Source organism: Nerophis ophidion, linkage group LG06 (genome assembly GCF_033978795.1).
Source record: "Nerophis ophidion isolate RoL-2023_Sa linkage group LG06, RoL_Noph_v1.0, whole genome shotgun sequence".
Classification (NCBI taxonomy): domain Eukaryota; kingdom Metazoa; phylum Chordata; class Actinopteri; order Syngnathiformes; family Syngnathidae; genus Nerophis; species Nerophis ophidion.
Genome location: NC_084616.1, coordinates 51,357,052 through 51,369,767, shown reverse-complemented (window position 1 = coordinate 51,369,767; position 12,716 = coordinate 51,357,052). Strand labels below are relative to the sequence as shown.

The 12,716-nt window shown below is 41.1% G+C and overlaps 1 protein-coding gene across 1 annotated transcript in view; it reads left to right on the top strand.

Moving 5' to 3' along the window:
• LOC133554899 (dynein axonemal heavy chain 12-like) overlaps window positions 1-12,716 on the top strand; it is a 55,934-nt gene that overhangs the window by 25,422 nt on the left and 17,796 nt on the right. Inside the window, exons 37-46 of the mRNA XM_061904165.1 lie at window positions 20-139; window positions 402-590; window positions 675-826; window positions 951-1,089; window positions 1,523-1,689; window positions 1,774-2,029; window positions 2,123-2,419; window positions 2,623-2,801; window positions 2,979-3,171; window positions 3,308-3,469. Coding sequence (XP_061760149.1) covers window positions 20-139; window positions 402-590; window positions 675-826; window positions 951-1,089; window positions 1,523-1,689; window positions 1,774-2,029; window positions 2,123-2,419; window positions 2,623-2,801; window positions 2,979-3,171; window positions 3,308-3,469 — 1,854 coding nt within the window. The remainder of the gene's footprint in view (window positions 1-19; window positions 140-401; window positions 591-674; window positions 827-950; window positions 1,090-1,522; window positions 1,690-1,773; window positions 2,030-2,122; window positions 2,420-2,622; window positions 2,802-2,978; window positions 3,172-3,307; window positions 3,470-12,716) is intronic.

Here is a 12,716-nt window from a genome sequence, read left to right as displayed (position 1 = left end):
TTAATTGTTTCGTTAACAGGAAGTTGTCCCAACAACCAACTGGAACACAACAGTATCTTTATGTCGACTGTTTGAGATGCTGCTAATTGAACCCCTTGAGACAGAGACAGGCGATAAAATTATTCGTACCTGGATCATGGTACAATTAAGATGAATATTATTATTATGTGAGTGTGAATGCTTGTCTGTCGATCTGTGTTGGCCCTGCGATGAGGTGGGGACTTTTTCAGGGTGTACCCTGCCTTCTGCCTAAGTGCACCCCTGGATAGGCTTCAACGTCCCTGCGATCCCGAGAGGGAAAAGTGGTAGAAAATGGATGGATGGACCGATGTTACCTATATTTTCCCTGAGCAACATATTAGCTTTTTATCAATGCAATTTGTTTTTTCTTCTGATTGCAGGCAGCCTTTTACTTTTCCTTGACGTGGTCAGTGGGTGGCAGCTGTGATTCAAACAGCCGGGACACGTTTAACGAGTTCCTCAGGGATGTTGTGTGCGGAAGGATAGAGGGTCACCCAATTCCTGAAGTTGTTGGGAAATGGGAATGTCCAGTAGATGAGAAAGGGCAAGTGTATGATTACTTCTACGAGGTAATATACTACATTGCGTCAGTCAGAAGTTTTTGTCATGTGTACAAATATCTCAGTCCTACTGTATTCTAATAACCTGTTTAGTTTAAAGGAAAAGGCAAATGGGTTCACTGGAATGATGCCATCAAAAATGTCAACCTCGGCGACAAAAACACCAAAGTGCAGGACATCATTGTTCCAACCATAGACTCAGTGCGCTACACCTTTTTGATGGAAATTTGCATCAACCATGGAGTGTTAGTATCCTAATATTAAGAGGGACAAATGGATGGATAAGTCAGGGCCTTATATGGATGCATTTTGGATGTCTGTCATATGTGTTGAAATGTGTTAATGGCTTGAATCTCTTCCTCTGCACAGGCCTTTGCTTTTGGCTGGTCCGACTGGCACTGGAAAGTCAGTGTATGTGAAGCAGATGTTGATGACCAGTTTAGACAGAGATGTCTTTGTACCCCTCATAATCAATTTTTCTGCCCGCACCACTGCTAACCAAACACAGGTCAGCTAAAACCACTGATTAATTTGAGTGTCTTTCCTGCCCTCGATACACGTGACTTTCTTACAATGGGTTTGTTCAAAGCGTGTTCTCCAAATCCATCGTTAAAACTAGAAAATGGAAAAATAAAAAGGCAAATACATAATGTTAAAAAAACATGACAAAACAGAGCAAGACCTGTTGGCTGCATGTGCCATGAAGAAATTAGACAAATGTAGCTGGAAAGTCCATCCTTTCTTCTCTGGGTCAATTGGAACAAGGTGTGATCACAGTGCAACAACAATTCTGGTCAATATCACTTAAAAAAAGCGCTGTTAAAATCCATAGAAAACCATACATTTGGCACACTTAGATTACAACTATAAATGAAGCATTTGTTTTTAAATGTTTCTGTTTTTGTGACTTTATGTAATTGTGCACTCTTGGCATCTTTCAGAACATCATTATGGCTAAATTAGATAAGAGACGGAAGGGTGTGTTTGGTCCCCCCATGGGAAAGAAATATATCATATTTATAGACGATGTAAATATGCCAGCAATGGAACAATTTGGAGCTCAGCCTCCAGTGGAGCTTCTTCGACAGTTTTTGGATCACAAAAAGTGGTATGAGCTATCAGCAGTTAGTTATAAGGAGTACATTAAAAATAAGGGGCTAGAATACCTTAATAACACATTGTCCTCTGGCAGGTATGACTTAAAAGATACTTCCAGCATCAAATTAGTTGATATCCACATAATGTCAGCCATGGGTCCTCCTGGTGGTGGAAGAAATGCTGTGACATCTCGCTTCCTGCGCCACTTCAACATTTTCAGCATCAATTCTTTTAGTGATGAAACTATGGTCCGCATCTTCTCCTCCATCGTAGGGTTCTATCTCAAAAACAACGAATTTCCTCCTGAATATTTCACTATTGGCAGCCAAATAGTGACAGCCACTATGGAAGTGAGTGCTCCAGATTTGCAAGTAATCTCATATTTCCCTTGCAATAAAATAGTGTCTAAATAAAACATGACTTCTCCAAATGTCCTCACAAAGGTTTACAAGAAAGCAATGGAGATCTTGCTTCCGACGCCAGCAAAGTCTCACTACACGTTTAACCTACGGGACTTCTCACGTGTTATCCAGGGCTGCCTGCTGTTGAAAAGCAAATCTCTGGAGAACAAACGCACAATGATTCGCTTGTTTGTCCATGAAGTTTTCCGTGTTTTCTACGACCGTTTGGTGGATGACAAGGACCGTGCTTGGTTCTATCAGCTCATGACCATCATCCTTAAGGATCACTTCAAGGAAGCATTTAACCAAGTGTTTGAACACTTGAAACAAGGCACTAAGGTATAATGCCTCATGTTTTTTTATTTTTTGATAGTAAATTATTTGTCCTGCTGTATTTTCAGAATGTTGGCATTACCCAGGCCTGTCTAAATTATTGCTTCCACAATGTGGAATTGTTTCTTTTCTTAATTATTTTTAAGATCTATTGTTTTTCATTCTTGAATTAAAATAAAAATGAAATTTTTCATCATTTTGTATGGTAGTTGGTGGAGCAAGACCTGCAGATGTTAATGTTTGGAGACTATATGAACCCTGACATGGAGCCTGATGAGCGTCTATATGCTGAGGTCACTTCCATAGAGAGTTTTGCTGAGGTGGTGGAGGCATGTCTCGTTGAATACAACCAGATGAATAAGAGCCGCATGAATCTCGTCATTTTCCGGTGAATTACTTTTGGAATACAAAGTCAAAAGTAACAAAATATTACACATTGTAGTATAGTCAAACTGATTCATTGACATGTTTATTTTTCCAAGAAGAATGAACATTTTAGAATAAATGTACAACTCACATTAATGCAGCAATCTGCTAAAAATGAAATCAATTGTGTTTGATGTAGCTATGTCTTGGAGCACCTGTCCCGTATAAGCCGTGTGTTGAAGCAGCCAGGAGGGAATGCCCTACTAGTAGGAGTGGGTGGCAGTGGACGCCAGTCCATCACTCGATTGGCCACATTCATCTCCCAGATGACTCTCTTCCAGCCCGAGATCTCAAAGAACTATGGCATGGTTGAGTGGAGAGATGACCTCAAGGTCAGCTTTATGATTTAAGACACCCCCCTGTTTTATCAATTGTACACACTACATCTCTTATGTCTTTTTGCTCTAAGGTGTCTGAGTGTGATTGAAAACATTTTTACAAAAGCCTCTCCGTTTTGTGATCATGCAGAAACTGCTCAAGAATGCTGGGGTGAAAGGTCAAAGAATAGTTTTTTTGCTCACTGATGCTCAGATCAAAGATGAAGCATTTTTGGAAGACATAAACAGTGTCCTGAACACAGGAGAAGTGCCCAATATGTTTCCTATGGATGAGACACAGGAAATCATTGAGGTAGGACACTAAAATTATACTATTGTATATGAATACTTTATGCAACTCTGATGGAAAACCCAATGTTTTCCAAAATAAAAATGGGATTTTTTTCATGGCATTCATTAGGTAAATATACAACAATCATTTGATATGAAAATACATTTCCAAATAAGATCAGTTTTTTTGTTGATAATTTGCCAGCAAAAGTTCGAATCTATGTGGGAGCGTTTTGCTTCGCACATACACTAAAATGTAAACACATTTACCAATCCCTTGTTTATTCATCCATTAAACACAAAAGTTTTTCAATAATATTTTTGTCTTAAAACTAACACAATGAAATAAAACAATTCAAAAGACAAATTAACATCTTTCTTTAACGGACATTTGTCCTGTTTAACTTGAAATAGTCATCATCAATCAATCAATCAAAGTTTATTTATATAGCCCTTAATCACGAGTGTCTCAAAGCGCTGCACAAGCCACAACGACATCCTCAGCTCAGATTTCAGGGCAAGAAAAAGACTCAACTCAATGGGAACAACAAGAACGCCCACATACATTTTCTGATCGGTGACGTGATCCAGCCCTCACCTCCTCCACTTGTCTTTTGTGGTGCGTCTGTGCTGGTTTGTGCTGCATTTTTTTCATTTAAATATTTATAGTTTTAATGGGCTTCACGGTAGCAGAGGAGTTAGTGCGTCTGCCTCACAATACGAAGGTCCTGCGGTCCTGGGTTCAATCCCAGGCTCGGGATCTTTCTGTGTGGAGTTTGCATGTTCTCCCCGTGAATGCGTGGGTTCCCTCCGGGTACTCCGGCTTCCTCCCACCTGCAAAGACACGCACCTGGGGTTAGGTTGATTGGCAACACTAAATGGTCCCTAGTGTGTGAATGTGAGTGTGAATGTTGTCTGTCTATGTGTGTTGGCCCTGCGATTGGCTGGCGACTTGTCCAGGGTGTACCCGCCTTCTGCTCGATTGTAGCTGAGATAGGCGCCAGCGCCCTCCGCGACCCCAAAAGGGAATAAGCGGTAGAAAATGGATGGATAGATAGTTTTAATGTTGTTAAAATTTTACTATTCATACGCAGCCCCGCTCACTTGTCAAAATCTCCCAAAACTTGTTCCGTTTTTGCTGGTTTTTGCTGAAATGCATTTTGCTCTTAACTGTTGTAGTTTTAATTTTAACATTTGTATTATTTATTTACAGCACTCAGCCTACCCCAACCCCCATTTTGTCAAAATCTCCCCAAAAATGTCGCAAACGTATGTGTTGGTTTGTGCTGTAAAATTTTTCACACTGATGAATAGTAATCAAAAATGCAGATAAATTGCAAATAAAAAATGTTTTTATCAACTAAGTAACACAAAATAATGTCAAACCTTACAAGTAATACAAGTATTCCCTTATTAGATTGTACTATACACAATTGTTAAGAAAAAATCACTTGTCCGAAAATGAAAAAATATTAAATAAATAAATCGACAAAATAAGTATCATAAGTCAGTGGTGACTCTCCTCTTTCTTTGGCAAAGCAGGGACGAGATGGGGAAATGTTTACCTGACTGAACAGGAGGGAGGGAGAGAGTAAGAGAGAGAAATTGATCCACACATAATCTGTTTACGATCAGCCATCGTTTCTACAGACTGACTATCCGACAGAGTGTCTGGTACTTTTACGTATTACGCACTTTCCCAGGCTTAAACAAAAGTAATTCCCACAAAGTGCATATAAGTTAAAAAAGCTCTCAATCATTTTGTTACTTTTAACTCTGTTTCTGTTAATGACATACATGCACCTCAGATTACTGATGTATATTGATCTATCAAAGTATCCATATTTTAATTTGAAAAATAGATTGGGTGTCAGAGGTATTTATGGGTATGTCAGTATCCATCTGCACATGGCTGTGGATGTGAATAATAACAAGATGTTGATAACATTAAAACTGTGGTTGTTATGTTACCCATCTGATTCAGTCCCTGATTTCTTTTTTTTCCCTGCCTGGGACTTGAATCTGGGACGTTCGGCATGTGAGACAAGCATGCTAGCTATTGAGCTAAAAGCCTGGGCTATGTGTACATGACCCAGCCACACTGGCTGGCCTCTGTAATACACTCACCCCCTAAACCAGGTTGTCTCAAACTCAATTTATCTGGGGGCCACTGGACGCAGAGTCTGGGTGAGGCTGGGCTGCAAAAAAGGATTTCTTCAAACTCAGCATGTCTAGTTGTATGATAACGTTTCAAACTGTATCCCTTGTGCAGCGCAACTTTCTCTGTGCAAATAAGACAAGTCGGGGGGTGCCCCTGTGCTCAACAAAGAAATATTGCATCTCCGACTTTTCCTGGAATTGTCTTTGCACATCGCTAACTCTTCTGAACTCCACTGCAGGCTTTGAAAAAGACATATTTGGGGTTGTGGAATATATTTGTATTTAGCCGACGCACGGAGAATAATGTTATTTCCGCAATGTGTGTCGTTCCGCTTTACCTCCCTACAGCAACACGGCGGTCGGCGGATAATAGCCGGGAAAGTACCTGGATAGCGAGCGCAAAAAAGTGACGGCTCCCGGAGTGTTATCCGGCGTCATATAGAAATATATGAAATGTTCATCGTGTGAGGCAATGCAAAGTAAACAATAAAAAAAACAGGGACTGTTATTACTGACGGTCAGGTGTCGCGGTGTGACTGCAGCCAGGCACGTAAGAAAACCTTCGTCTCCATGGCAACGTCTCTGTCGCTTTCACTCATTTGCCGCTTTTCCACTAAAGCAGGGGTAGGCAACCCAGAACGTTGACAGAGACATTTTGGAACCAAATAACACAACACTTTCAAGCGGCATTCATATAAAACTTGCGAGCCGCACTTACATTAAACTTTCATACTAAGGTGGGGGCCGCAAAATAACGTCCGCGGGCTGCAAGTGTTCTAAATAAATGCTGAAAGCCCAGGCTATCAGTTCGATAGCCAGCAGTGCTTTTGAGGTTGTCAGGGATGAGGTTTACTATGTACACATGGCTTACCCACACTGGCTGACCTTCATTATACACTCAGCCCCCTGAACCTCACTGTCCTCCGAGTCACGGCACCACTATAACCCGCCTGGTTCGGTCCCTGCTTTCTGTCTGTTCCACCAGAGACTCAATCCTAGGATATTCAGCATGAGAGATGACGAGCGTGCTAGCTACCAAGCTAAAAGCCCGGGCAATCAAGCTGATAGCCAGCACTTCTCTTGTCAAGGAGCGATGCTTACTAATGTACACATGGCCCAGCCACACCAGCTTTATTACCAGCGGTGTCATCTATTTATGCAACCGCTCCATCATAAATATGGTAACTTAAGTATTGAAACAGCAATTTAGATATCGGATAAAATATATAATAAATTAATCTCTTACTTGTAGTGCCAGTGACAAGTAAACTGTTCGTCTACGAGGGGTAGCTCATTTCGACAAAACAACCTCTGGTCAACATTGAGGGCTGTGCACGTTTGTAGTCTGATAAAGAACACATTTTACATGGCGGTAACACTCAGCTAGAAAAAAATCTGCTTGTATTGAATTGAATTGAAATATTTATTTCAAACCTGCACAGTACAACTAAACACAGGTTTTTTTTTACATTTTGGCAGAGATATTTATGCAAGGCTTGAAAGAGGTTGGATGAAGCAGATGCTTATAATATCCCAACCCCTCTCACTCATTCCACATTTACCATAAACAATATAATACAAGAACATTACTCTATAAACAAAAAAATAGAGTAGGCAGTTGCAGTGCAGCTTTTTACATGCAGTAAAAAAAGTAAAACGTAATGAAAAACTAAAAATGAGTAATGAATGATATACAACCCAAAACCAGTGAAGTTGGCACGTTGTGTAAATCGGAAATAAAAACAAATACAATTATTTGTAAATCTTTTTCAACATATATTCAATTGAATGGACTGCAAAGACAAGATATTTAATGTTCGAACTGAGAAGCGTTATTTTTTTTTTGCAGATAATCATTATCTTATAATGTAATGGCAGCAACACATAACAAAAAAGTTTGCACAAGGGCATTTTTACCACTGTGATACATGGCCTTTTCTTTTAACAACACTCAGTAAATGTTTAGGAACTGAGGAGACAATTTTTTTAAGCTTTTCAGGTGGAATTATTTTCCATTCTTGCTTGATGTACAGCTTAATTTGTTCAACAGTCCAGAGCCTCAGTTGTCGTATTTTACGCTTCATATTGTGCTACACATTTCCCATGGTAGACAGGTCTGGACTACAGGCAGGCCAGTCTAGTACCCGCAGTCTTTTACTACGAAGCCACACTGTTGTAACACGTGCAGAATGTGGCTTGGCATTGTCTTGGTGAAATAAACAGGGGAGTCCATGAAAAAGACGTTGCTTGGATGGCAACATATGTTGCTCCAAAACCTGTATGTGCCTTCCAGATGTGTAAGTTACCCATGCCTCAGGCACGAATACACCCCTTTACCATCACAGATGCTAGCTTTTGAACTTTGCGCCCATAACAATCCAGATGGTTATTTTCCTCTTTGGTCCAGAGGACACAATGTCAACAGTTTCCAAAAACAATTTGAAATGTGGACTCGTCTGACCACAGAACACTTTTCAACTTTCCATCAGTCCATCTTAGATGAGCTTGGGGGCCAGTGAAGCTAGCGGTGTTTCTGAGTGTTGTTGATAAATCGCTTTGGCTCTGCATAGTAGAGTTTTAACTTGCACTTGCAGATAGATGTAAGGACAAACTGTAGTTACTGACAGTGGTTTTCTGAAGTGTTCCTGAGCCCATGTGGTGATATTCTTTACACACTGATGTTGCTTTTTGATGCAGTACTGGATCGAAGGTCTCGGTCAGGCTTTCAATGTTTATTACGCATACATGCAGTGATTTCTCCCGATTCTCTGAACCTTTTGATAATATTACGGACCAAAGACGCTGAAATCCCCCAATTCCCTGCAATAGCTTGTTGAGAAATGTTGTTCTTAAACTGTTCAACAATTGTCTCACGCATTTGTTTACAAAGTGGTGACCCTAGCTCCATCCTTGAGCATTTCCTGGAAGCTGTTTTAACCAATAATGGCACCCACCTGTTCTCAATTAGCGTGTTCACCTGTGGGATGTTTCAAGTAAGTGTTTGTTGCCACTTGTGCCCGCTTTTTTGAAACATGTTGCAGGCATCCATCCATCCATCCATTTTCTACCGCTTATTCCCTTTTGGGGTCACGGGGGATTCTGGCGCCTATCTCAGCTACAATCGGGCGGAAGGCGGGGTACACCCTGGACAAGGCATCAAATTCCAAATTAATATTATCAAATTATAACAAAGTTTACCAGTTTGAACATTAAGTAGCTTGTCTTTGCAGTGTATTCATTTGAATATGGGTTGAATATAGGATTTGCAAATAATTAGATCATTTTTTATTTACGATTTACACACCATAGGTTGATTGGCAATGCTAAATTGGCCCTAGTGTGTGAATGTGATGTCTGTTTATCTGTGTTGGCCCTGCGATGAGGTGGCGACTTGTCCAGGGTGTACCCCACCTTTCGCCTATGTGCAGCTGAGATAGGCTGTAGCACCCCCCGCAGCCCTGAAAGGGACAAGTGGTAGAAAATGGATGGATGGATGGATTTACATAACATGCCAACTTGGCTGGTTTTGAGTTTTGTACATATTGCATACTAACGATGACACTATGTATTGATAAATAATTAAACAAAAAAAAAATATCTTAACACTAACATTGCACACTAAGAAAAAAGAAAAAAGCAGATCACATAAGTGTGCCGTTAAAGAGTGGGTAGAAAAGATCTGCGGTCACGCTCCTCGCACTATGGATGTAACAGTGTAATGCTTAAGGAGCTACTGAGGGAACCTTTTCCAGACTGAGGCTCAGGTTAAAAATGTATTAGACCTCACCAGTTAACTGGTTTGTGCATTCTCTGAGTAGCTTGGAACTGATGCCATGTGGGCCTGTAACTTTCCTGACCTTAATCAGTCTTTCCAGGATTTTGCAAATTCCGCAAATTCATGCCAGTTAATGAAATCGCTGCAAATAATGCCCGACCTTGCAGCGTTGTCTAATCCGCGCGATTCCACCCCACATTTTGGCAAATCATCGAAATTTTCGCTAATCAAACCGTAAAGCTGGACCATGACGAGCCAGATACATTTCACAGGCTCTACTTAATTGCTGCCCACTGCTCCACAAGAGAGAATAGGTGAAATGCAGAGACTAAATTTTGCTGTACATACGTTGTACATGTGACCATCAAGATCATCTTCTTCTTCTGGGCTGCAACAATCACAAAAAGCCTCAGAAAAAAGGGAACGATTATTATACAATTGCGCTTAAGTTGAAGGTGTAAATACGCGCCAGGCCGTACCCATTTTTTCAGCAGGTCTCCAAGGTGAACAGCCTCTGTTACACGGTCTAGCTCAATCCTATCTTGCTTATTGTATGTTACCATATGTCTCGCAAAGAAATATCTCTATTCAAAGAATTCCAGCTTCTTAGTGATTCCCAGAGCCAAAAAAAAGTCTGTGAGCTCCAGAGTGTTTTCTATTTGGGCTCCAGTACTCTGGAATGTCCTCCTGCTAACAGTTAAAGATGCTACCTCAGTAGAAGCATTTAAGTCCCATCTTAAAACTTTTTATGAGAGTTGCGGCCTACCACCATGACCTTGAACTACCTTCCCTCTTTTGCTAGATATCTCGAGATGTATGTTGTAATATGTATATGTGCTTTGCTATGGAGGTTTTTTTCTCACTCCGAACTGGGCCCCCTTAGGAGCCCAGTCTGGATTGTATTTTTTTACTCACCCTTCCCCAGCTTTTACCTTTTTCCCATCTTTTACGGGGCGCCTTATGGCGACCCATCAGCGTTTTTGTTCTGTAACCTTGTACACTGTTTGTTTGTCTAATCTTGAACAGGTTTGTGCTGAAAACAAAGTTTCGTTGTAATGACAATAAAGACCTACCTACCTACCTACCTACCTGGAATGTCCTCCCGCTAACAGTTAGAGATGCTACCTCAGTAGAAGCATTTAAGTCCCATCTTAAAACTTGTTTGTATACTCTAGCCCAGTGGTCCCCAACCACTGGTACCAATCGGCCCGGGTACCAATCGGGCCCGATTGGTACCGGGCAGAATAATTTTCTATAAATGTTTTTTATTTTTTTTATTTTATTAAATCAACATAATAAACACAATATACACTTACAATTAGTGCACCAACCACAAAAACCTAAATTTTTCATGACAAAAACGTCCCTTTTTCATGACAAAGAAGAAAAAAAAAAAAAAATTCTGTTTATATTTACATCTAACACACTTTTCCAACTCATATGGAAACGAGGTTTGTATGTTAGATCCACTATGGACTGGACCTAGAGGGAGGATGGAAGGGGGGGGTTACCCACATCTGTGGTCCTCTCCCAAGGTTTCTCAGTCATCCAAATTGACATCCCACTGGGTTGTGAGTTTTTCCTTGCCCTTGTGTGCAGCCCTTTGAGACACTAGTGATTTATGGCTATATAAATAAACATTGATTGATTGATTATTATCTTTGTTTACCAACAAAGTAAAGGGAAACTTGTTTTGGAATCAGAAGCCAAAATGAAAAGTAGGTATTTGTGAAAGACGCTTAGAAAAATCCCTCCCCCATTCATTAAAGACATTTGGGATGTTGACTCTGTTCGGGGATGCCGAGTGAAGCGCCCTCCAGGCGTATAGACAAAAAATGCACTCATTGATATACACATTTAGACACACCCCCACCCAACACCTTCGTTGTTTTAACCCTTTGTGGTATGATGGCTCACATAGCAGCACTCTGTTGACTACTGCTTCGGACTAAATACCGCCCCCCCACCTCCCCACCCCCCCTTTTGCAAGTCTGTAGTTTTTGTGCGTCTTATGTGTTCTTATGTTCTTACTGTTGCTTGAGGTATGTTCTGTGGTCTCAAACTGAATGCATTACTTTTTTTTCTGTCAAAATTAAGATACATGCATTAGAAAAATGAAATGTCTTATTGACACATTCTTCCCAGGCTTTCGCGTGCCACTGAAAATTTCCTTGAGTTTGACATTTGTGTTGTAGTCTACTGGTCTTACAGTAGTAGGCAAGCAGCTGGTGTTTGGCTGCGCTGCTCATGTATCGATCGTGAGTAGGGACCCAGGATGGACCGCTTGCCTGTGTATCGGCTTGGGACATCCGTCTGCTGCTGATCCGCATCCGCTTGGGATGGTTTCCTGCTGGCTCCGCTGTGAACGGGACTCTCGCTGCTGTGTTGGATCCGCTTTGGACCGGACTCTCGCGGCTGTGTTGGATCCATTATGGATTGAACTTTCACAGTATCATGTTAGACCCGCTCGACATCCATTGCTTTCCTCCTCTCCAAGGTTCTCATAGTCATTATTGTCACCGACGTCCCACTGGGTGTGAGTTTTCCTTGCCCTAGGAAGTTGTGGTGGTTTGTGTTGTGGTTTGTGCAGCCCTTTGAGACACTAGTGATTTAGGGCTATATAAGTAAACATTGATTGATTGATTAATTGATACTCACTTTGGCTGCTATGATGCCTAATAGGAGCTTCCCTATGGTGCTGAGAAAGGTCAGTAGTTTGATGGTACTGTTAGTTTTTTGGGGGGTCTTTCATGAGGACTGTCCGGCCTTGAGTTAGCCACTCTGGGTGTGTCCCTGATGTTAGTAGCTAGGTCATTTGTGCTGCCAGTCATTAATGGATTGTAATTAGTTTCTCAAACCAGTAGCTGTGAATAATTTCGGGCCCTGATGCTCTCCAGCTTTTTATCTTTATCATTTTTGCTTCTAGCCTTCTCTTCCATAGATGTTGTCCTTGCTTCTTCTGGCTGTTTGTGTTTATATTGTAGCCAAGCATCACCAAGTAGGGATTCTAATGACGCCTCTTTATTTAGCATTGCCAAGCAGGAGGATACTGAGGTCTCCCAGGTCTTCATGACCTTCTCTCCAATGTCATTTGCTCTTATGCTTAGCTGTTCTATTTTGTTCGTTGTTTAGGGGTGATCGTGAGACCATCTACATATTAACCTAATCCTTGTTGTTTTTTCAATGACAACTACAACAAGGGCACTTTTTCCTAACTGGAATAGGCTTGCCGTAGGTACTCAGCTGAATGTATCTAGTGAGATTGATGACACCATTGCTGTCATGTGTGCTCTATTGCAGCAGAAATAAGGTCTGCATATTTTTAGTTTCAGGC